Here is a 23,814-nt window from a genome sequence, read left to right on the forward strand (position 1 = left end):
TACACATGCACTGTTTGGCGAGTGGTGGGTTAACACGTGCTTGGCTGCAGCACTTCTGAGCGTATGACAAGGATGAGCATATCCAGTGACACATCACTCACCACCATCTCCCTGATATTTATGACATCTTCAGCTTTATGAGATAGACAAGAGTGGACTCGCTCACAATCATTCTTGGTGAGTCTCTCCACTTTATGATGTTCAGTGCTTTAAACCATCCAAAGCTAGTGTACCACTACGTTTCTGCTAGAGGTCAAAGTCAAGGTCAGCTGTCCATTTGAAGGCATATAGCTATCAATGGCTCATCTGTGGTAGGGATATAAAAATATGACTGAGTTATTTCCTTCCTTCCTGACTAAAATCTCCATTGCGGTGTGTATGGATCAATATAAATCCACAATGTTTTACAGATAGAAAGCCTGTAAAAGTCAGATAATCTTATTTGTCCGGCCATCACTCACAATAAATGACCTCACATGGAACGCCAAGCGACAAGCTCTCTTTGTTTTCTGCTGCCCCTGATGCAAAGTGCTCCGATACTATTGGCTGATATTGAACAGTACAGAAGCGGCGCTCTCATGACTAACACAGTCAATCACTGATAAGATGCCACTTGAATTTCCTGATGAGATGTGCAGTCAATAAACACCTCAATAGAAGGAAAAGGCCTGGTGCATAATGTGCAAAAGAGAGCTGTGCAACAAAAACAATGCAGGGAGAAGGTGGAGCAAGGACAGAGAGGAAGATGACGATGACAGGGGAAGAAAATGACTCCTGCCTGTTTAACAAAGGGAGGCCATCTCGCCTACAAGGAAGCTGATTGGATTGTAACCTTAACCCTGACCCGGACCCATGTACCAGTGCTCCTTAGCCATCTCACAAACTAGAAATCCATTCTGAGGTGGACTGATGAAGATGAATGGAGATGACATAAGGCATAATAACCATCATAGATCATAAAGAGAAGGATGTAGGGCAAGGTGAAGAGTGGGGCTGCACAATTAATCACATTATATGAAAATGAGAGATTATTATAACCACAAAAGGTTTATATAAAGGTGTAAATAAATAATGTATGGATGCATGTGGTCGACAGGAGGAATGCTTCTCTGCTTTATCTTCTCTATAGACTTTGTCTCGTAAAAAAATAATATATAGGCTGTAAAAAGGTAAAGATCCATGTATATTTAATCATATGCCACTCAGACTATGATGAAGATCCAATGAAATGGTGGGAAACCTCCAGGAGAAGTATGCTTTGGCACAGAACTCCTTCTGCATACCAGCAACCAGCTCAGCAACAGAGAGCTTTCAGTACAGGAAGGAGGGAATGTTGTAACATAACGTTGCTCCTGTCTCACACACGAAAACTTGGAAAATCTGGAGCCACTGACACCAAACTGTAAAATAGCCCCACCAACAAGAAAAGTTCAAAAGGTTTATTCTTCTTATTTTACACATTTAGTTTTTTGGGATTAGATTTTGATAAATTAAAAAAATGGTGGGATTTTGAAAATACTAAAATGTTTCCTTATTCATGGAATTTAATATTTGTTAAATGTTCTTCAGCCACAGGATGGTGATCATGTGAATTGAAAAGTGAAGTCACAATGTCAAATTATAATAATCTGTTTGACAAAAATCATGCAGTTCCAACATAACTGGAATTCATGAACTATACTCCATAATAACCAAGTATGAAGTCCAGCACAACCCAGCTGAATGCATGTGTTAGAATAGTTCACCCCCTAGTGGCCAATGTGAGAAGCTCCCATGGAATTCAAAGGTTAACTGATGGGAGGGCGGCATGCTGATTCATTCACAGAATATCAACATGATACATCGCCTGCATTCATATTTATATCTTATTCATACAGCAGCGGAGAAACGGCAGACATCATTTCCCTCATGTTTATATTGAATTATGGACAAAAGAGGATTTGACATTTATTATTGCAAAGAGGGAATATACTTTACCAATTAACGAAATGGGATCATTCATAAAATAGCTTTATAGTATCAAATCAGAACTATTTGTATGTGTCTGACTGATAAATGAAACGATAACTTTTACTCTTATTTGATTCTGTTCTGTTTGGAATAAAAAGAAGAAGTCCTTCGTGCCAGGAGAGACTACAAGGACACGGACAACTGGAAGATACCATTACAAGTCAAGAGGGAGGCATGGGAAGTGAAGAGTATCTCACTCACATGCTAGTTTAGGCGAAGGGCAGATAACATCATTTCATATTTTACAGAGGAGCTCTGGGGAGATAATGGCACATGAAGGTTACAGCACAGTTTGTATGACGCGCAAGCTTTTGCTTCGCACAGATTGTACAAGTACAGCTGTTCAGCCGCCAGCCTAAAAGCAGCCATGCAGAAGGTAGGTGGAGAGAGAGGAAGGGTGGAACAGGAAAAGAAGGGCGAGAGACAGAGCAGGAGAAGAGAGAGACAGAGGGAGGAGGAGGAGAAGAAATCCATAAGCAGAGCAGACTCATTCCTCCAGCATCGGCTTTGTATCAAAGCAGAAAGACAAACACAGAGAAAATAAGAACGAAACGGGGGGATGGGGGGGGGGGGGGGGGGGGGGGGGGTCCTCTGTGGGTGGAGGTGGATCCCAATATCCTCCATGTCTGCCAGCTATCTTGAGGGCCTTTCATATCCTGAGGCTGGGCAACAGAAGTGACAGAGACCGCTGTGATCCCTGTAAAAGGAGGGGGACACTTACTGTACTGCGGGACCACCAGATACCAGCACAGCACACACACACATCCAACACTGCAGACTGCATGTATCAAAACTGCAGCACTCAATGCTCATGTGACAGAGAAACAAGACCATGATACTACTTTGTACTTTAAATCCCTGAGGGGATTAGTGTGGCGTGGATGAAGTAAGCACATAAAGCGTGCAGACAAATTCCAGAGTAATGAAAGCAAAACAAATGCATTAAAAAAAGCATGAGTCATATGTATTCTGCAGACATTGCCAGAAGCATGATGAACATTTTTTTTCAATTACAGATGAAATCATAGCCAGAAAATGGTGGCAACAAAAACAAACAGATAACATGCTGAGTGATATCTTGGTAGGGTTCTTATACACAACACGGTCGCTGATAAACACAACCTCCCAACTGTTTTTACTTTTGCTAGAGGAACAAAATGTTCTGGAGATGCATCTATTCCTCTTGCACCCAATTCCCCTCTGTCGCTTGTGACGCTGCTGCTGGCAAAGGCAGTTGCTTATTATGGGCTGTTTCAAAACCACGGATGCATCAGCACAAGCTTTTCCCCCGAGGAAACTCCAGCTCACTGAGACGTGCCCCTGAAAGCTCCGCAGCCCCCCCACTGCTCTTCATAAGCCTCACATATGATTCACACGGCTCACCCAAATGTATCCTCCGCCCCCTAGAAAAAATAACCACTCAGCACTCAAAGTTTAACCTGCATCTGACAGCTTTTGATCCAGCTGAGCTATGTTTATGTCACGTTCGTGCTGTTGTAGCTGACAACAACATGCTGCCGTCCTCTGTCATCAATGACTGCAGCCATTCTGTGAAGTGGGTGAGGACAAAAAGGTAAAGTAAGCACAGCGACTCATCTGGGTGTTTGGAGCTCTGCTGCACCTGCGCTTTCAGAATCCCTCGGTAATCTGCTCGTGATCTATGTGTGTGTGCGGCGCTGTGTTCGGCTCAAGTTTATGCTCTGTTCTGTCAACGCTGTTCTGTTGTGGGAGCAAATTAAGGGAGGAAGCGTCGGGATGTGAATAAGAGCCCAGCAGATACAACAGCACTGCCAACACCTTCAGCGTGTTTTGTCTTGTTGTCTTATATAACTGCATCAAGTAGAAATAACAGAGGATAAATCATTTATCATGTGTTATTTTCATCTACATTCGACCTTCATGTTCTATTCACACTATATATGGATTTATGTTTGCAATGTAAAGAACTTTTCTATTGTAGTAGTAATATTACTGTATTTCTCTATAATGTATTCATATCAATTCTAATAACAATGTGCAGTGTTCTTTCTAGACTATTGTTAAGCTGACACACAACCTAATTTAGTTGAATTAGTATTGTAGTCTAACTGAATTGAATGCATCCTTTAAAACGAAATACTTTGCTGGTTCATACATTACACATAATAGTTGTGCTGCCAAGTATCGATATTGCTTTCGGCCTCAAAGCTCCGCACTCGGATGTGAACGTCTCGCTCTCTGTCAAAGCCATTAAAAATGGATCAAACAGTTGATCAATGGACACTGAACATAACGACTGAAATAATAATCATGACACTGTAATGGATATAATCACACCCACTACATAGATGGACTGTAGTCATTGATGACAGAGGAGACTGATCTTTAGCCATCGTAGTGTTAAAATGACGTGTTATTATGATGACAGGCCTGCAGTTACATGCAGTGTGTACTCCTGCATTAGTACTGGAGCATTATGCCCCCACACACTGATGCTATGAGAAGTGACAGCATGTTTAGTTTGTATGCAGTTGCTGCCTTGTGCTACGGCGGTATGCACCCCCCAGTATGTGTGTATTCATAGCTGGCAGTTGTATTTGTGCTCCCTCAGTCTGCGCACCTTGTTGTCACGGGTTGAGGCTGAATGTTGAAAAATGTGCTGTCAGAGCTTTACAGCGGCGGTGACGCACTCTCACTTTCATCAGCGCTGGCGTCACTTGAACAGCAGCATCAGATTAACAATCCTCTCAGCCAATATTGCAAAATGGGCATTCCTGCCTGCCGGAACGACTTCACGACACACAGCAAAAGCCCTCTGAGAAGGAGGGACATTATCTCAATGAAGGGCAAAATCCATTGCTGGTTACTGGCCAAAATCATTATTCAATCTATTCAGTCTGTTTATGCAGGAAAGCAATGGATCACAGGGAACATATATGCACAAAGGCCGAGTATCTACAGACCTATGACATTAGGAGAGACACACAGTGAAAACCCCTCAGACAACTCGGGGTGCGTGCGTGTGTGTACAGCGCGATTACAAAATGCTGATTTTCCTGTCAGAGTACAGACTGTATTCCTCCCCCGGTGTGCACTCGACGTTCCTCTGCACCAGTAAACTGTATGACAACCAATTACCTTAATTCCACAATAAAAGGCGTCTCAAACTGCACACACACTAGCAGACAAGGAGCAGATCTTCTCTTCCATCGCAGACAGGGCAGCAGGCGATAAACTGTAAATGCATATATACATGCTCTTATCTTACAGTATTGGACCCAGGGCTGCTTCTGCATTGCTTGGGGCCAAACTATTGAGATGTGCGATCCTCATAGGCCATTGGCTAAGCTGGGGACTTCCTGCGCTCTGCCTTCCAGCGTGATGTGCCCCAGCATTGAAATTCCACGGGGGAGCGCTGATCTGCCAGCCCGATGATGGAACGACATTTACAACACAACAGGCTCATCCGGCTCCAGCTCCTCATTAAAGGGAACACTGGCCAGACGGACGTCCTGCCGCCCAATTCTGCTAGGGAGACGGTCCAAGCCAACAAATTAGCGTCACTCTACAATGTAGCTACCGTGTCGTGTAACAACAACAACAACAACAACAGCCGCAAAGGTTTGAAGACGTTATTGATTTGCAGGACATTTCCTCCTTCCTGACCTCCCCCCCTTCAGCCTGGCTACCTGACCATCGCCAGACTAATAAAATGCTCCTTAAATTGAAGCTACATAGACACAGACACAGGAGAGGATGGTGCGGTCCTCTCCAATGTGAGCAGCATCAACAAACAGTGTGAACCGCAGACAGAAGGAGACTGATTCCACTGCCGGTTATGCAACAGCAACAGCCAAAGTATATTCACCAGCCTGTTTCCTGAGAATCTCATGCATACATTTTAATTTAATACATGCAATGTGCATTCATAGGAACAGATCATCTGTGAAGGACTTATCAGGGGCCTGTGAAGGTGTCCGCTTGTTCATTAAGATGACAGATCCCGGGTAATCTCATTGCACCTGCCAGGTAATCACTGGTGTGTAGCTGTAGTGCGTTGAAGGATCGTTGTGTCCACATTGGCGCAGGTGACACACAACAACAAAGTTAAATATGCCTCTGCAGAGGAAAACAGCTTTGAGAAACAACGCTTATTCAGCTAAATAAGCCTGGAAAGGGTGGATGGCGTAAATACAGAAGATGCCTTTACACAGGCTCGGATTCTGTTATGTAATGCCTTACACATCAATCATATAAAGCCCAAACATAACTGCAAGTCAGAAATACTGATCTAACTTTACCCACATTGCATTCTGGCAGCTTTTAAAAATGAAAAAAAAGGGAGTACAGGCGCAAGATTTCACACAAACTACAAGGCTGAACGCCACCCTGAAAATAACAGCACTGTCTCAGCCGCATTTCACATGCACACGCGCATTGAAGAAATGCCACACACACACACACACACACAGCCACACACACACAGACACACACACACACACACATCCACACATATACAGTGCAGCTTGGGAGGAACGTGTGTGTTCAATGGGAGCCGTCACAGCATCACCAAGAAATGAGTCATTTCTCTCAGGCACCAGACGCTCTAAAGCTCTAACTCACATGACTCTGTTGTGCTTTCAGCCTCTCCAAACCAGAGAAAAAACACTCAAGTTTCATCAGCATGAAAGGGAAAGCACATGGCAGTCATTGTTCTCTGTAAAATGTCATCACCTTATCCACATAAAGAAGTCTATGTTCCTCCTCACCGCCCCTCCCATGGAGAGAGAGACGTTGTTTACTAAGGCAGGATGAGAGAAGAGGAGAGGACACAGCGAAGTCTGGCTGATATATGTGACTCAGCAAACCCGCCGGAGTGGTTGACACTGCGTTATCAACAGTCCCCCTGACCACTACGCCGTCTCCATCGATGATGACCTACAACCAGAGCCCCCCGGTGAGCCCGGTCGCCTCATCCCACCACTTAAACACCAAACCCTTGCTACTCACATGTCGTAGAGCCTGTAGCCCATGGCAGAGCCCGGTCTGCTGGGGAGAGGACCGGGGTCCCGTGTCCGCCGGGGGTCAGTGCTGCTCACTACAGCGCGCCACACGCTTGGCTTGTCCATCCTGTACGCTGGTCAATGGGACTCGACGGTGGGGACGGCGTGCGCACACGAGCTCACTCACTCACTTACTCACTCACGCTCGCTCTCCCTCTCCCTCCCAGTCACAAACACAGTGCTGCCAGAGAGAGAGAGAGAGAGAGCTGTGTGTGATGTAACAAGGAGCATCCAAGAGGATGGTGGTGAGTGGGGGTTGGGTGGGGTGTGTGTGTGTGTGTGCCGTAGAGCCCAATATTGAAAGATGAGATGTCTGTTTTACAATGATGAGAGAATTCTGTTTAACAGCATGTCGGGCGAGTGGTAATTCTACTGCGGCGCCAAGGTCAGGCCACGGGTGGACACACACTCCAAACCACGACGGGGAGGACACGAGGGGCAGGAGGGCTGCTGGGAAATCTCACTCCCTCCCATAAACACAGACGAGCATCTGCACACACACCTCTCTCCACCCTCTCCTCCGCTCTGAGTAGTACAGTCCTCAGCAGGGCCACACGATTGGCTCCTTGGTCTCCATAGAAACAGGAGGATGTGTCAGAGGTAGGGCTCATTATCATGCCATTTCTCCCTCTCGCTCTCCTTCTCCCTCCTTTTCCATTTCTCTTCTTCTCACACACTCTACCCCCTCGCTTCACCTCCCCATCTTTCTCTCATCTGGAATCAATGCACTCTTCTGTAGTGCCTTCAAAACAGATGAGGCTTTCTGGGCTTATGTGAGACGGTGTGGAAAAGGTGAAGACGCTCCGACGCCCCGATGAGGAAAAATACAGAGAGGGGATGATGTGAAAACGGCATCAACCATAATTACAAATGTGTTATTTGTCAAACAGAACACACTATAGTATTGCTGTCAACACTGGCAGACACATTATGAAGCTATTACGTTCTTGCACAGCCGTTGCATCATAAATACAAAGTATGCAGAAACCAGAGAAGAAGAAGAAATAAATAAGGCAACAGTAATAACAATTCTGTGTTAATTCAGGGAGGAAAACTGAAGCATTCAAAAGGAAAATGAATCAAAAAGAATTGAAACACACACACACACACACACACACACACACACACACACACACACACACACTCTACTCGCTCACACACTCTACTCGCTCACACACACCCCGCTGGTGAGCTTAAGCGCCTCTACAAAGGAAATTGATGGTATTGTTGTTGACACCCTCACCTGGTAACATCATCCAAAACAGGAAGGTAGCTAGGTAAGTGTCTATGGAAACAAGCTCTCATCAAGACAATAGAAAGCCAGAACAGTACACACCAACACACACACACACACACACACACACACACAGTGGGCTAGAGACAGAAACTGATGGCTTACATTCTCCAGGGGAGGATGTGTTTCATCCCAGGCAGACTCCATGGCACAAAGAGCCGTCGATGTATTGACTATTAACGTCTAAGGTGACTAACGGCTTAGAGACCTTTGTGTTTTTGTTAATGAATTTGTTTAAGGGATAAAAGCACCAGTGCGTCATCTCCTCCAAATTAAAGCTGTTGGTACCGTCTAATTACAGAGCCCACGTGTTCTTCCCCGTCAAGCTCGAACATGCTAATGTCTTTGCTACGCCGCCGTGTGTTTACGTGAACTTGCGGTGGAAAACTTGTATATTTCCTCCTCCCAAATTTCTTCTCTGCTGGTCAGATCCCCGTGAAATTTGGTATCTGCTGTGTAGTCACGGTCACATAAAGACAGAGCCTCGTGTTTCCACCGTGACATGAACTTGGCCTCTTGTCTGTCACATTACCAAATCTGAGGAGTGTTTCTGTAAAATGTACGACCAGTATATTCCCTCTAGAAATGGGTGGGGGGGGGGGGGTGGTGAGATCTACTCTGTCCCCCCCACTTATCAGCAAAGCCAGGACCAAGTATTAGCAGTCGGGGCACATGCAGAGACAGAGGAGGAGGAGGAGGAGGAGGAAGAGGAGGAGGAGTGCGGTGAGCAAGATGCTCTGTCAGATTGATAGATAGCCTTACATTCATGGTTTCAAGAATACATCACGAGCGGCGCACACAGATTCACAAAGCCTCAAATGATCTTTTATCGTTTCCTCCTCTGCTCGAGGCGGAGCAGCACGCGCCGGCACATGTTCCCGTGTGGCCTTTAAGATGTACTGCGCCTCCTCCTGCCCCGCTGGTGCCAACCGCTCTCTCGCCCTCTCCCCTCTGTCACCATATGGCCCCTCTTGATCCAGCTGGCCGTGCTGTAGGGTTCTGTGTAGGCGGGTGCGCGGAAGGCTTGCCGGCCCAGCGATATGCAAACAAACACACACTCATAGGGCACAGACATACACACGTTGGTAAAGTGTTGGCATGTGTGAGGCCGGACCTCCTCGACATGCACTTCCTGTGACCTCGTGAAGAAGCAGCCAATTGTAGAGATTTCTTACAGAGCACGTAAGTCACATGCAGCAAATCGGTCTGATAGCATATTGGATACGAAGCAGGATGCCAATAGCTTTAGAGAGGAGGATGAATGGGGAATTTCAACTGGATCTAAAATGGTTGAGAAGAAAATCAATAGAGCGGAGCTGCAGCTGGCCCAGATTCACTTCCACATTTATGCTGAACATCCCAATGCCTATATGCTGTAGATTTAACTGTGAAACAAGAACTCAAGCTAGAGTTGAAAATAACAGATTTTAGAATTTCCTGACATCTGCTGGCATATTCTACAGACTAAAGCACTTTCACCCTTCAAGCTTCCTTCCTTTGGTCATCTTTGCGGTTGGCTTCGTTCCCTTTGGTGTCAGAGAGTTTCCCCACAATGTTTAAGAGAAAGGGAGAACCAAACATTCACCACAGCGGTGAGAGCTGTGGGCCACAAGATGGCACTGTATCACCTCTTCACTATCAACAATGCTGCCACTCTGAAGCGATCAATACTATTACTGAAGCAGGGAAAACATGTCCCTCAGGAAAGGTTCCATGAGACAGAGCTGCTGAAGCAAAGCACGTGTTACATGCTCGATTTAGCTCATACAGACAACAACAACTACACAATACGTGTGTAATTCACTAATTGGTTTATTTTAAGTCAAGGGAAAGGAAGATGAATAACGTTTTCTGGCGTTAAATCGAAAGAATGGACGCAAATGTATACAGATTATGCTCTAAATCTACACATCTGAGGAGGTAAAGGGGCAAAAGTAGCTCCTGTTGTGTTATTCCAGCCTTCTTAATAACAACCAAAGCACATGTTCAGTTTTCAATAACCTGCTCGGACTGAAAATAACTGTGCAAATGTTCCATAATAATATTTTTGTAAGCGCTGCAATCAGTGTCAACAGCTGAGAGGGGGGAAAAAAAGGTGAGATCATGACCCTTCCACTCCACTCTGGGTATGAGCTGAGTTTCATTTCGCTGCAGTTACGGCTCGTAGCGACGGCGGCACAGACTCGGCTGAGGCTCTCTGGCAGAGGGAAAGGCTCCCTCTGTCATTGAAGTTGGCTTAAAGCCTGAGGACACATCGGGGACGACAGTAGACAGACAGGCCTCTCATACTAGGCCAAACAAAGGATCTAACTGAAGTGGGGACAAAGCCTCCTCTCTTCATCCCCCGGGACTCTGCTGAGCCTCTTCTCTGCAATCCCCTAAAATCGTGATTGCTCAAAAAGTTAAGGCACTGTACATAATACTTATCAGCTTGAGTAAGCATAGACGCCTTCACTGGTAGTCTGGATCAATCTTGGCACATAACGCCGATTTATCTTGTGTCATTAATAACCTAAATGACTGATCTTTATTGTTACGTCAATCTGCTGGTTATAATCATACATATTGTCGATACAGTGCAACTTCATCTTAAATGAAAGGGATGTTTCGGTGTGTTATCAACACCATACTGTGCAGCATCTAGGCCTAATTTGAAAAGCAAGTGCAATCTAATCCCTTTGTCGTACTTTGAGCTGCACTGCCTGCTCCTCGCTCACCAATGCTTTCACCCACACACACACACAAACAGATCCATACAGATGCAGCCTCATCACGCCGCACACAAACAGACAAAAATCCCTCCTCTTGAGTAAAAAGCAGCTGCGAAGGAGTGATTGTGCTCATTTCCTGGGGAGAAGCGTACTACTCGTCTCCCTCCCTCCCTTTGCTCTACGCGAGCGGCGATACACAGCTATGGATTTGCAAATGCCTGCCATCGGCTTGGGGGAGATGCATCTGAAGTGCTCCCAGGCCCTTTCCGTCTGATATTACTGTGGCACGGAGCTGATGAAAGGATAAGATATGTGATGCAGCCACGCAGTATCACTAATCCCACCAAATCTAATTCACCGGGCAATGTGGCCACGGGTAATGCTGTGAAAAGCGAGTCGGCTGTGGGAGGGAAAAAGGATGCTGCGCTCCCACATGTTCCCACCGCACTGCTCGGGGTGCATTGATGGAGCTTGTATCACCGAAAGGCTTCCAAAGAATCACACTGATGTCAGAGATGATTTGGTCTCGAATGCAACACCTGTGCACCGTCTCCAGACAGCTGGTGTCTTTTCATTACTGCTGATGGGACGCATTTACTATACTGCTGTACTTGTTCATCCTCAAGCTACTGCACAAACTAATACCTTTATATGAAAAAACAAAACAAACAAAATGCAGTGTATGCTTGTCATGCATAGAGGGTGCAGTTTCTCCCCCCCGCCCCCCTCCCCCTCCTAGAAAATCATTTTTTCAAATTGCACTGTGTTCCCAGATAAATTGATTTGCAATAACTAAAGGGCTTATTGATTGAAACGTGATTGAGGGGATGAAGGTTGCAGCTGTATTCCCACTAGGAGTTGTGTGTTCAGTACAGTGTTAATTTTGTGTCAAAGGACATCCTGGTTCGCATTGCTAATTACCCAGTCGTGGTAATCTTACACGTTGACACATAAACACGCTGCGGCGAGAATCCGCTCAAGTGTGCAGAAATGTAGCATCTGTGTGTATTTCTTGTGAGAATGTTAGAATGTCTTCATTTTCGTCTTTACGGAGCCGGAATTTCCTCGAGCCTCTTTATGTCATCCGCCGCAATCTCCATTTTTGAATTAAGCACTTTTTAAACGAGTGTGATGACATGGATTTTGCTGATGGGTGTGATAATTCGGTGTGGTTTGCTGTTTATAGCGCTGCCAGGTCCTGGGATCAAATCCACCCGGGGCCAATTTCTGTAATGAGTTATGTGAATTACGAAATGACCCATCAGTGTGTGAATGAGTGTGTCCTGTTCCTGTGCTTCGGCCTGGACTCCTGGAACAACCACACACACACACACACACACACACACACACACACACACACACACACACACACACACACACACACACACACACACACACACACACACACACACACACACACACACACACACACACACACACACACACACACACACACTCGGGGGGGTTATTGGAGGATGGATGAATCAATAAATCATGAGCAGAAAAACAGCAACATTATGACTATTGCTTGTAAACACACAGCGCATTTTTACAACTGTTGGAATATGGAGGAATAGAATAGCAGCGACGTGTCTGATAAAAGCAGACGCTCTTTAAATAGTACAGAATGAAGCTGCATGCAAACACAGCCAATCCCCCCCCGCGGCTCAGCGCTGGCCAATCTTTACTGTATTGGATCTCGACGCTTCCCAACTGTTAATGTGTCGCATTGGCTGCCTGGATGCTAAACAATGACAGTTCACATACATTCTATCTCCTCATTCCTCGCCTTTCCTAAAGCATAAACAGCAGCAGCAGGCTGGTATAGATGGAGAGTTGAGTCTTGGTATCATGAGCCACGTGGCCCCGTTCTTCCCAGCGTTCCGGCGTGGCGGCGCAGCGTGGAGTCGGTAATTAACGTGACGACAAAACAGAAGGGCCCGAACATCAAAGACAACCGCCAGCTTTCCCAAGGGTTCACACACGCATTATGGAAGTGGGCCCCTGAGTTTCATAGGCCCATTAAAACAAAAGCAGCCGCTGTGATTTCCGATCTGCTGGAATCAAATTTTTTACATGATGAACAGCTGTAAATAAAAAGAGCCAATAAAGACAGAATGGGAACGCAGGACACTTTCATTACTGCTTTTTTTTCCTCTAACCGTCGATAACTCTTCCGCACAACAACTGTGCCTTCATTTGCCAAAGAGTGTTTGCCAGCGCGCACAATAAATGTTTACTGTTGTTGTTAAGCCCTTTCAAAATTGACCTTACATAGTTTCAAGGCCTTAGAGAAGCAGCGATACCGGAGCAAACTGCCAACAATGACAAACGCGCTACAAGAATTCATGAAAATGTGTCATTCTGCTGCTCTCCTGTGTCCAACCATCAGCAAATAACACAACTGGCCGCTCACAATGGGCAGACTGGGGGGCTGTGATGGCGGGAAGGCAGGCTGTTCCCAGGAATCAATAGGCTGTGCAGTGTTATTATTAGGGGGCCTGGATATAATCACGGGTTCAGAAACAGCCATTCAAAGTAATGAAGATCATAAAGAATCTGAATTATTTATACGTGAAATGGAGCTCTGGCTTCATATCTGTACCGATGCTCTGATGCCAAATCGGAACCCAGAACGGAAGCACAGTATCGGTGCAATCTTAAAGCTTTATGGCCGTGTGGTAATACCGAGGGAGCCTTAACAGAGGGATGTAAACGGGCGCAGGAAGATTTACACGATGCCCTGACCCTCAAACCTCAACCTCAACTCTGTCCAGCATTGACCTTGTGTCTATTAATCACGTCAGAAGCGTTTCCTTAATCGCGGAGATCGTAAAAGAGAGAGAGAGACACGGTAAGCTCTGCGGAGGCGGGACGGACAAGAGCAGGGGTCGCATTTGCATTTTGACTGAGTGGAGGAAGAGGGGAAGAGACAGAAAGAGAACGTCTGGAGGTAAGAGAATGAAATGAACAGAGGCGTGAGGCGAGGAGGGAGGGACAGCAGTGCATCGTGGGTATTTAAAGGCATTCCTTCAGCCTGGAGCTGGGTTCAATGAGAGCAGACACTATGGACAGGACTGAACTAGAAGGCAGCTGCAGGCGATGAATACAGAGGCGAGGGCGCAAGGCGTCACACACCCTCCTCCACTATCTCCATCGTTCAATACACACCTTTTCTCCTCGGGGTTAATAGCAGCGAGCCCCCTGATGGAGGAAGTTGTCTCCTCTCTACTGATGAGGTCATTTATATTCCCGCGTCAGATTATTTTCACACTGTGCGTTTGGGTGCCACGTGGCTGCGGATGGGCACAGAGGAATTACAACACGTCTCACAATAAAGCTGCAGTCCTGCGTCCCTGCTGGCCTGGCTGACTGCTCCACTTTCACTTTGTCACCCTGATGCAAACACTTACTAAGCGTTCATCCCTCACTACTGCCGCTGCAGAGTCACGTATAGCAGAGAGTCGGGAATATTTGTCACCGCTGGTTCTCGTTTTTATGGCTGCGTGAAGTGCGGCGTGAGGAGAGGAACGAGGCGATTGGCAGGAGGGGGACCGATGGCGGCGGCGGAGGACACGGGGAAAATACTGATGACCGCAGGTAAAGCCGCAGAATATAAAAGGACAGAAGTGTTCAAAACAATGTGTGCGGGAGGGGAGAGGAGACAAGGGAGGAAATAAAGCAGAGAGGGAGGGAAAGAGAGAGAGAGAGGGGGGGAAAGAGAGAGAGCTTGAGGGGGCCGAGCTGCTGGGAAGTCGGCACAGGGACGGTGACCATTAATCAAACATTGAAGACCATCTCCACCCATTGGCAATTTGTTGAGTCAAGACCTTTTAATTCAAGGGCCGCAGAGTGCAATCGCAGACTTAATGAGCTTTTGTGCTGGGAGTTTATCTTACAGTACAAGCAGCCACTCACACCGACAAACACTGATTCAGACTCGGTCACCGACGGAAGTGTGTAAGCCTCAACGTACTGGACGGAACATTCTGCAGAGATTTATGGAGATGTTCTATGTGTTAAAGAAAAGGAATTCAAAAAATCTGCACCAAATATGATTCTGTTCATGCACAAGGTTCCGTTCGGCTCAGAAAGTGTGTGACTCACTAACTTAGTCAACTCTGACTTAGTTTAATCCTCTACTTGTCGGTAGAAGTTCAGCTCCCTTATGATGCACACACACTTTGCTCCCCGACTGTCTGTCTGTCTTCCTCCTATCCTGTATGCGGTGCGGTGTTCTGACTCCACACACACCCACACACACGCCTGATGTGACAAGTGACACGGGTTGACATGACGAGTGAACTCCTTGAAAACGAACCTTGCATGCTCTCACAACAATTTCCTCGAAAATTCCCCAAATCTTCATGAAAACTACACTGCATGCTACATTTCCCCTTATAGCTCTCCCTCTCACACCGTGACTCTACACTGGATGGGATGTTTTTGATTTCAGGACCAATCAATCTCTGGTTATTGATTTATGGAATGATGACAGACGCTTTGCTGCAAAGTCTGATGTTTATCCGCGCAAATAAATCACAAGTAGATTTGATTTCTAGTGTGCGCAGATCTCTTCTTCTTCATCTATACGTGAGGCCGTTCTGCTCCCTAATACTAAATCTCCAGTGTGTGTCTGTTATATAAGGGAGGGAGGCTGGTGGGGGGTGGGGGGGGGGGGGTGCAGACGAGGGAGGGGGTGGGGGTGGGGCCGGGCATATCTTGCAATCACAAATCCTGGAGGAACAAACTTTGTGTTCGGAACATTTTTGATGAGCTTGCGACTGCACCCCCGTGGCAGCGCAGCGAAGACAATTAATCGAACCGCTTGTGGGCTTATTGTTGGGAGTCCTCGGGTAATAAACACTTTGCGGCTTCTGTTGATCATCTGGCCAGCCATAGTGGCAGAGTCATCATAACAGTGCTCCAACATCATCATTAGTTACTACACTGACTCAAATATACACGTATGGGAAATAAGATACAACACCGGGGCGATCGCGGCGCCTCTATGGTACTAAAGCTTGGCCTGCTGGCACGTGATAGCGATGCGTTGAGGCGTGAGAAAGAGAGCAAGAGGGAGAGAGAGAGAGACGAGGTACAAGGTAATATTAGAAAAGGGCAAAGGAAGGAAGGAGAGAGATAAAGGGAAAAACATACAGTAAAAGTAAGGATTGCAGTGGGTCCCTTGGGTCCGTTACTGCCATCACAGTCCAGCAGCTATTCTGCTTTCTCTGAGTGTGATTGGTCGTCCCTGGAGACGGCTCCGAGCATGTTGAGCGAGCCAGGGCCCTGCTTTTCCCGTGTTGCTTACCGACGCCATTCATTCCTTCCGCCATCCTCGCCTCGGCTTCCAAAATCTGCAGAAATTAATGAAGCTTCTAAACGAGCACGACAAACTGGATCTACATAGATGGAGCGTAGGATGAAAAAGCCTCTGAAATGTTTGACGCATTAAATAGCAGACTGATAAATATTTCCTCTCCCTCATTCCCCTCAGAGTGTCCCGCCCCCCCGCCTTCCACCCACAAACAACTGTGCAGGGAGATCAATCACTCACTAAGAGGCTCGCATAGCTTGTGAGGCCGGGCTGCGACATCCTGTGTTCAGATCTGGCCCGGGACCTTTGCCACCCTGTATTACGCAACCGTCAACTGGACGATGAAGGAAATGACGGCCAAAGCCTTCGATGCTAAATGTCCACTTCCTGACAAAGGGGTGCAGTGAAACGTTCCACTCAGTCCTGTCCTTTGCTCCGGCACTGTGAGGAACACCATGCTTATTTACGTGAGCATGTGTCTGTGTGTGTATGTGTGTGCGTTTGCGTGTGTGCAACACTGCCACTTAACAAATGTGCTGAGGGCATGCAGTCAGTGTTTGTGCCACCCACTCAGAACCATTGTGCTCCATTAGGAGTTTAGAGAGATGCAAAATAAGCAAGATAAGGATTAAAACTGTCACTAATGGCTGCCACGGAAATTTCACACGCCGCAACAGGACAGAAGGAAGAGAAATAAACGCTAATGACTAAAAACAAACTTGTGATGACACCATGAGATGGAATTTGATGAGGGCATCGTCCCCGGCAGTGTTTTCATTCGCTAATTAGGGGTTGATTATGGTGACACGTCTCTGCGAGATGGCTGAGCCCAAACAAAGGCAAACAACGCTGCTGAGTTGGCGATGAGAGAACAATCAAGCTGGGATTGGGGGGCATCACCGTGTTTGCTGTCATGATCCATTTAACCTATTAACTTTCAGCTGGGGAAAATGAGTTACAATGGCGCAGAAAACAAACAGGAGAACACACACACACACACACATCCCCGGCGTTAATCAGCCAGTAAACAGCATTCATCACTCCTGTAACACTGCCGAAAGTCTCCTGACACCCACAGATGTTCTTACTCATCAGAAACTTGTGAACGCGGACTCCTTAAAAATAGAACGCTCCCCGTTTGCATCCGGATTTATTTTTGGGCTGTGGATTAGGAGCACGTTGCTATTTGATGATGAAGCACAAAGCACAGGGAGGCGTATCGGAAAGCCTTTTGAAGCTGAAAGTCTTTCCCACTTGGCGTGGACTCGTATCCCCCCCCCACACACACACACCACACCTCCTCCATCTTGGCTCGTTTTATAAGAGGCTCCCTCTCAGGCTTCGGTGCAGACTAATGGGGGAGTCACAGTGAAATACATCATATTTCATCATGTCAAAGCCTAATTGGCTCCTTCTACAGTGCATTTGGTCAACGGACGCATTGCTGCAGACAATAGTGCAGGAAAGTGAACCGCTGCGTCATAAATCCTTGACGGGTTGAGAACAGCTGCTAACAGCCAGAAATATGGAGCTAAAAGAAAAGTTAATTTCCTGAGTTCAGACAGGACATTCTTTACTTTTCTTTTCATTCCAGACAAGAATGAGCACCTCAGACCATCACCATCATCATCGAATAACAATAACAAAGTCTTACTGTACCCAAAGGACGCCGACTTCCACTTGCGGCAGGGGAGGACTCTCCTGCAGCCCGCCGAGGCCAAGCTCCCGGGATTCCCCGTGACTTGGACAGGTAGGGAGGCATGTCTCCTACAGGGACGGACAAAACGGATTTTAGCAAACGTGACATCAAAGGTTGCTGACAAGGACGGCCAAGTGGAAAAAAGGACGGAAAAGGAAGAAAAGTTTTTCCCCCGTCAGGAGAAGACGACTTTATAAACAATTTTTTTTTTGGGGGGGAGGATAATTACTGCAGAGAAATCATCCACAACCTCACGCTATCCACAGCAAAGCAGGCGAAAACTCGACACCATCGATTTCAAAACACTTCACACACCATTTTCTCAAGGCCGAGGCAGTAATGTGGGCTGCAGAAACCAAGGCAAAGTTGAGCTTGTGGGGCATTAAAGTAAACCACTTAAAAAGACCAAGCCAGTGTTTTTCATGTTTTAGTCCATTTACTGCAACCCACGCAAAATTAAATCCCTGCTGAACACATTCAATCATTGCTGAATGTTCTCTTTCCCGCCAACTTCTCACATTATTCAACAGCCTTTGGGTTCATTAATTTGAAACTTGTTTGATTGTAATTGGTTATGTTCTGTACTTCAATCTGCCACTTAGTTTTAGAACAAACTAAACTCTTTATTTGCTTATCATTAGTTTTTTGGGGTTTGATTTTCAGATCAAATTGACGATGAAATTAAGATTGTTTCATGTCCACCGAGACCGCAGGACACAACGTTTTGCTTTGGCCGCACAAAAAGAAGTTGAACCCTCCACCGATCACCGATCAGACATCCGTCCCCTCGTTGAGCACCGAGGCGTTTCGTTCTCATCTGTTATCTGTTCAGGTCTTCCCTGTGCTTTCCCACCTCGGGGCTGTTAGCTCAGCCGGGCCGGGGGACATTTCTCAGGCTGTCAACTTGCAGTCAACACCGGCGGAGTTTCCATCTCTCCAGGGGCCCCGAGGTGTTCATCACAAACACATCTGTCTCCATCGAAGAGCGCGATCGGGCTTATAATGACATTCATAGCCGGCGTTGGGAGCATTCTGCATGTATGTGCTGGATGTTGAAGACATTATTGCGGATTGGATTAACATTTGTCCCGCAGCCAAAGCAACGGAGATTCAGACTTCAATCCACATCAAGCAAGTAGATTTCCCCTTTAGTCCACAGTCGTGCCTTGTGAGAAAACAAAACACTCATAGAGGCTTTATGTACGATGAGGGCCATCACTCAATGAGGCCCTGAAAAATATCAAGAGCTTATGGTATCATGCCCGCTGCCATTTGCTGCTCTTTTGGCATAATGAATTATTAATATCACAAATGCTAATGTCTCTGCTGTGGCTGAGTTGGGAGCTGTGAGCCTTGAATTAGTCTGAATCCTCTTCCTGTCGTCCATTCATTACCCAGACAGAGCTGCAGCGTCACAGACCCGTTTCCAGGCCCGGCAGTGCGTCTGACTGATGCACGAAACCCCACAGTTCATAAAAATGGCAGTTCTTTACCAGCACTATGAACTAGAACATGTTCTGGGTTTATATACGCCGTCTTTTGTTATTGCCTTCTTTTTTTCAAAGCTTTACACTGCAAGCCCCGAGCTGAAGCATATTTCCAAGGGAGGGTTGTGTTATTATCAGAATGACGCGCGGCTAAGACCTGGAATCCAGTGTGCACACATGGTGAGACAAAAGGAACTCGCACAAGGACAACTACCCATCAAAGTTGAGCATCTCTCTCTCTCCATGGCAACAAGAGGTAGTGAATGAAACGACGGGCTCGCGTGATCCAAATGTAGAGGAGCGGTACGCCACGGCGATGACGGCGCTGAAGAAAAACGAGTCAGTGTGCCGTCACGCTTTTTAGGTTCAAATCCCACAAGTCCAATTCAGCCCCGTCAAAGAAGAAGAAAGACATTCTGACACTTGTAAGCCTTTTTCCTCTGGTGTCTTGTCGTGCTTTGTTTTTTTACACCACTCGGCCTAAATCCGCATTTAAAGTGATCGTGAACCGTTGTTTCCATCGCTGCCGTCACAAAGAGCTTGACCTCTGCAGCGACAGCCCGGGCTAAGCCTTATTCTCTTCATTCTCCTCACTATTCTAACGGGGGACGCTTCATAATCCCCCTCCCTGTTTGTGCCCAATGTCTGATGGGTATAGAGAGAAATAAAAACCCTCAGACCCCATGCGAGGCTTTTTCAAAATACCTCCAAACAGCTGCTGCAGCACTTCTTCAGCAATCTATTCCGGCCTCGAATTATTCTCACGTCAGGCCAAACATGTTCATTAATCAATGTGCACAGCTCCCAATACCCAAAGTCATGAGTATGTAAAATTTTTATTGCTAAGACAGTCCAAATAAAACAAGGCCTATCCATCACTATACACAGGCTCACTTGGCAAAAGCGTGTGGTTATAAATTACAAGAGCACAAGCCCACTTTTAGGAACTATTCAGTAATGGACAGGAACATTGTTCATCCACTCTCATTGCTATCAGTGTGATAAAGTGTCTCAGCTGGAGCCTTTTGTCATGAGCAAGTCTGGGCTTGTGAATGACTGCGGTGCAACAAAAAAAAAAGCCGCACTGGGGGGAATGGCGAGCTTCTTATCATCAGACATTCAGTGGAGAACAATCCAATGAAAGCGGGTCACCGGGGCTGTTCAGCGCCTCGTCTGAATCTCTCGTCCGGGGTTCTAATCACGTCTGAATGAAGCCATCCATTCTGATTACAGAACAGTGGACCAATTAAGCACTGCCATGCTGTTATTCCTCTCTCATTAACCGTGTGAGTGTGTAAACGAATAATCCCGGAGCACCAAGAGGGCCGATCTCCCTCTTCGCACGCACGCACGCACGCACGCACGCACGCACGCACGCACGCACGCACGCACGCACGCACGCACGCACGCACGCACGCACGCACGCACGCACACACACTTTTATCGCACCAACCCAAAGCAACCCAGTGGGATTGGGATTTATTAATTTATAGCCCCTGTGCCAGTCACTTTTCCATTATTAATGATAATGAAAGCTACTGAACCATGTAACCCACACAAATTCTAATGGGCTCAGTTGTAACATGGTGTTGCATATTAACACTATGAGAGGTTTATGTGTCTGGAGGTGTTCAGTACATTTGTGTACAGCAGTAATGTTCCAATTTGCCAGTTACAGAGCTTTTAAACGGCGCCTGGGCTCGTCTACAAAGCAGAACTTTGAGCCAAGGTGAACGTGATTCACGGTTGGTTAATTTTAGCCGTTTGTTGCTGCTGAATATTTACATCAATATACAGTACTGTGCTGATACTATATCCATATCTGTCTGGGGGAAGCATTAGGGGAGATACAGGCAGTCCAATTTTGAAAAGGCTATCTGCTCCCTGGATGACTGAGCAGGGGGGTGTATTGTAGAGAAGCTCCGACACACACACACACATACTCACACACACCAACAAACACTCCTAACACAGTGGGGGAGGCGGTGGGAGTGACAGTGCTGCCCAGTGCCTTGACTGAAACACAAAGCGAACCTCTTCTGCCAGTGATGCTGAACGGAAAAGTCCAAACCATCCTGGAACACCTATCGTCCAAATCTAAACTGGTTCCAGCTCAAAGCCTTTATCGCGTCGTGGAGGAGATTAGAGTGTGAACGGGCCAAACCAGGTGAGAAGGGAAGGAGACGAGCAGCCGTCCTCTGCTGCTCAGAGAGTCCCTTTGGGCGACTCTGGGCATCTGTTCAATTATTAGAATTGATAGTAAATTGTAATTGCTGCACTTAAATGAAAACAGCTGACGTGCAAAAACCCTATAGAAATGATATTGCATCCAAAACAAAACTACCACAGCCCTTTGCCAAGCACCATCAATGACTGTGTGTGATGTGAAAGGGCGGCTCGCAGCGATGAAGCCGCAGTGAGTTACGGCCGAACAATTGGATCTCTATGGGGCATCTTTCACTTCAGAGGTTTATGGGTTGGCTCACAAATACTTTGAGCTTGAGAAAGGGTTTTTCATTATAATAATGGGTTTCAAATGAAATTAGTGCCGCTCTAAATAAACAGCACGTGTCATTATATCATTATCCAATATTCTCTCTAATCATTCACGTGGCGATCTGACCAGCGTATCACCGACGCCGCCATCTGAATCTGTGCGCTCATTATGTGCAAAAGACAGAAAAAAAGAGTGCGACCGCCAACGAGAGCTTACGTTAGCTCGCTCGACAAATCAGCAAAGTTCCTGCCCTGATGGGACCCAAGGGCTCCACGGTGTTAATTGAGTTGGATAATTGAAAAGTAAACGTGGAACCGATTGGTTAATGAAAACACTAATTGAAAGAAGGACCCCCTAACCCCCCCCCCCCCTTAATGTTGTTGTTTCATTTCATTTTAACACACGATTTATTTAAATAACATATTGATTATACGATTATTGATTCGATTTATCATTTATCTGCTTTTCGTGGATTAAATGTAAAGTATAAGATATTATACCATTATTCTCTCTTTTTATAGTCTGATTAGACAATAAATGAATGAATCGTAACACCGCCCCCCCCTTAAATCCTTAAATCGCCTGATATATCAAGTCAAATTAACTCTTTGCTCTCTCCATAGCACAGATGCCTGAGCAGCCTGACATCATGAAGAGAGAGGAGCTGCTGCTGTGTGATGCGTAGAAGCTTTGCTCAGTCAGGATTCGTGGCATCTCCTCTGTTGCTCAAAGCCAAGTGGAAGGCAGTTATCGATTTTATTCACGGGTGCCTTTTCCATCCAACCGTAGTACGCAGCGGCACTACAACGCCTATTAAGAACACGATCCAAAATGTGCTGTTAAATCTTTCATCTTTGGCACGCCAGCGTTTCGTCGGAGAAAAGGTCAAATTCACAACCAGCACTAGCATGTGGGAGGCTTCCTCTTTTCATCCCGTTTCCACCATTACCCTTTTATATGACGGCATCATCAGTGGGATCTGAGCGAGGGGCTGCGGGACAGAAAACAAATAAACACCACATTAATAATCTCCATGTGTGCTCTGGGAGCCTAGGATGGAGGAAGCCAGTGAAGGGAAGCAGCCTCAGGGTCAAGTGGGGCTGCAAAGGTGTCACTGATGGGTCGACACACTCCTGGGCCCCTCTATCCTGGCTGAGTTGCTATGGGGATGGTCTCTGATGTATTGTATCTGAGGGGGTGATTATGGAATTAAAAACACTCCTTCTCTCATGTAATTAATCATTTGAAGTACTTTAAACCTGAATATCTTAGAGATGAGATCAAGTACACCAACTGAACTTATTCAATATGAGCCATTATTATACTAACTGCTTTTATTTAAGAGCACTAAAGTTGGATGGGAGGCGACAGAATGGTAGACAATCCTTCACACACACAACCACACACACACACACACACACACACGGTTGTTTGAGACAGGACATCTGGAGCTGAAGAAAAGTGGTTGGGGAGCTCACACATGGCCTGAAAACACACAACACGCACACGCACACACACACAACGCTGCAGGAGTCGAGGCTTATATGAATCCTTTCCCAGAGTTCCATTGCACTCCACATCTCATAAGTCGCCCGGCCGCGCTCCCAGCAATGATGGATGCTTGTTACAGGTTTAAATCACCCCACATCTTAACTCACACACACACACACACACACACACACACACACACACACACACACACACACACACACACACACACACACACACACACACACACACACACACACACACAC

The 23,814-nt window shown here is 46.4% G+C and overlaps 1 protein-coding gene across 3 annotated transcripts in view; it reads right to left on the reverse strand.

The window, feature by feature from the left end:
- The window catches only part of iqsec1a (IQ motif and Sec7 domain ArfGEF 1a), a 76,841-nt gene that overhangs the window by 40,883 nt on the left and 12,144 nt on the right, over window positions 1–23,814 (reverse strand). For 2 of the 3 annotated variants that reach the window (XM_076166397.1, XM_076166401.1), the window contains exon 3: window positions 18,037–18,144. In XM_076166397.1, coding sequence (XP_076022512.1) covers window positions 18,037–18,144 — 108 coding nt within the window. Of the gene's footprint in view, window positions 1–6,999; window positions 8,018–18,036; window positions 18,145–23,814 lie in introns of those variants that run through there. The other variant, XM_076166398.1, reaches the window with a different exon arrangement.

The sequence above is a fragment of the Genypterus blacodes genome, unplaced genomic scaffold, assembly GCF_046128005.1.
Source record: "Genypterus blacodes isolate CSIRO-AG114 ecotype Tasmania unplaced genomic scaffold, CSIRO-AGI_Gbla_v1 ptg000156l_1, whole genome shotgun sequence".
Classification (NCBI taxonomy): Eukaryota; Metazoa; Chordata; class Actinopteri; order Ophidiiformes; family Ophidiidae; genus Genypterus; species Genypterus blacodes.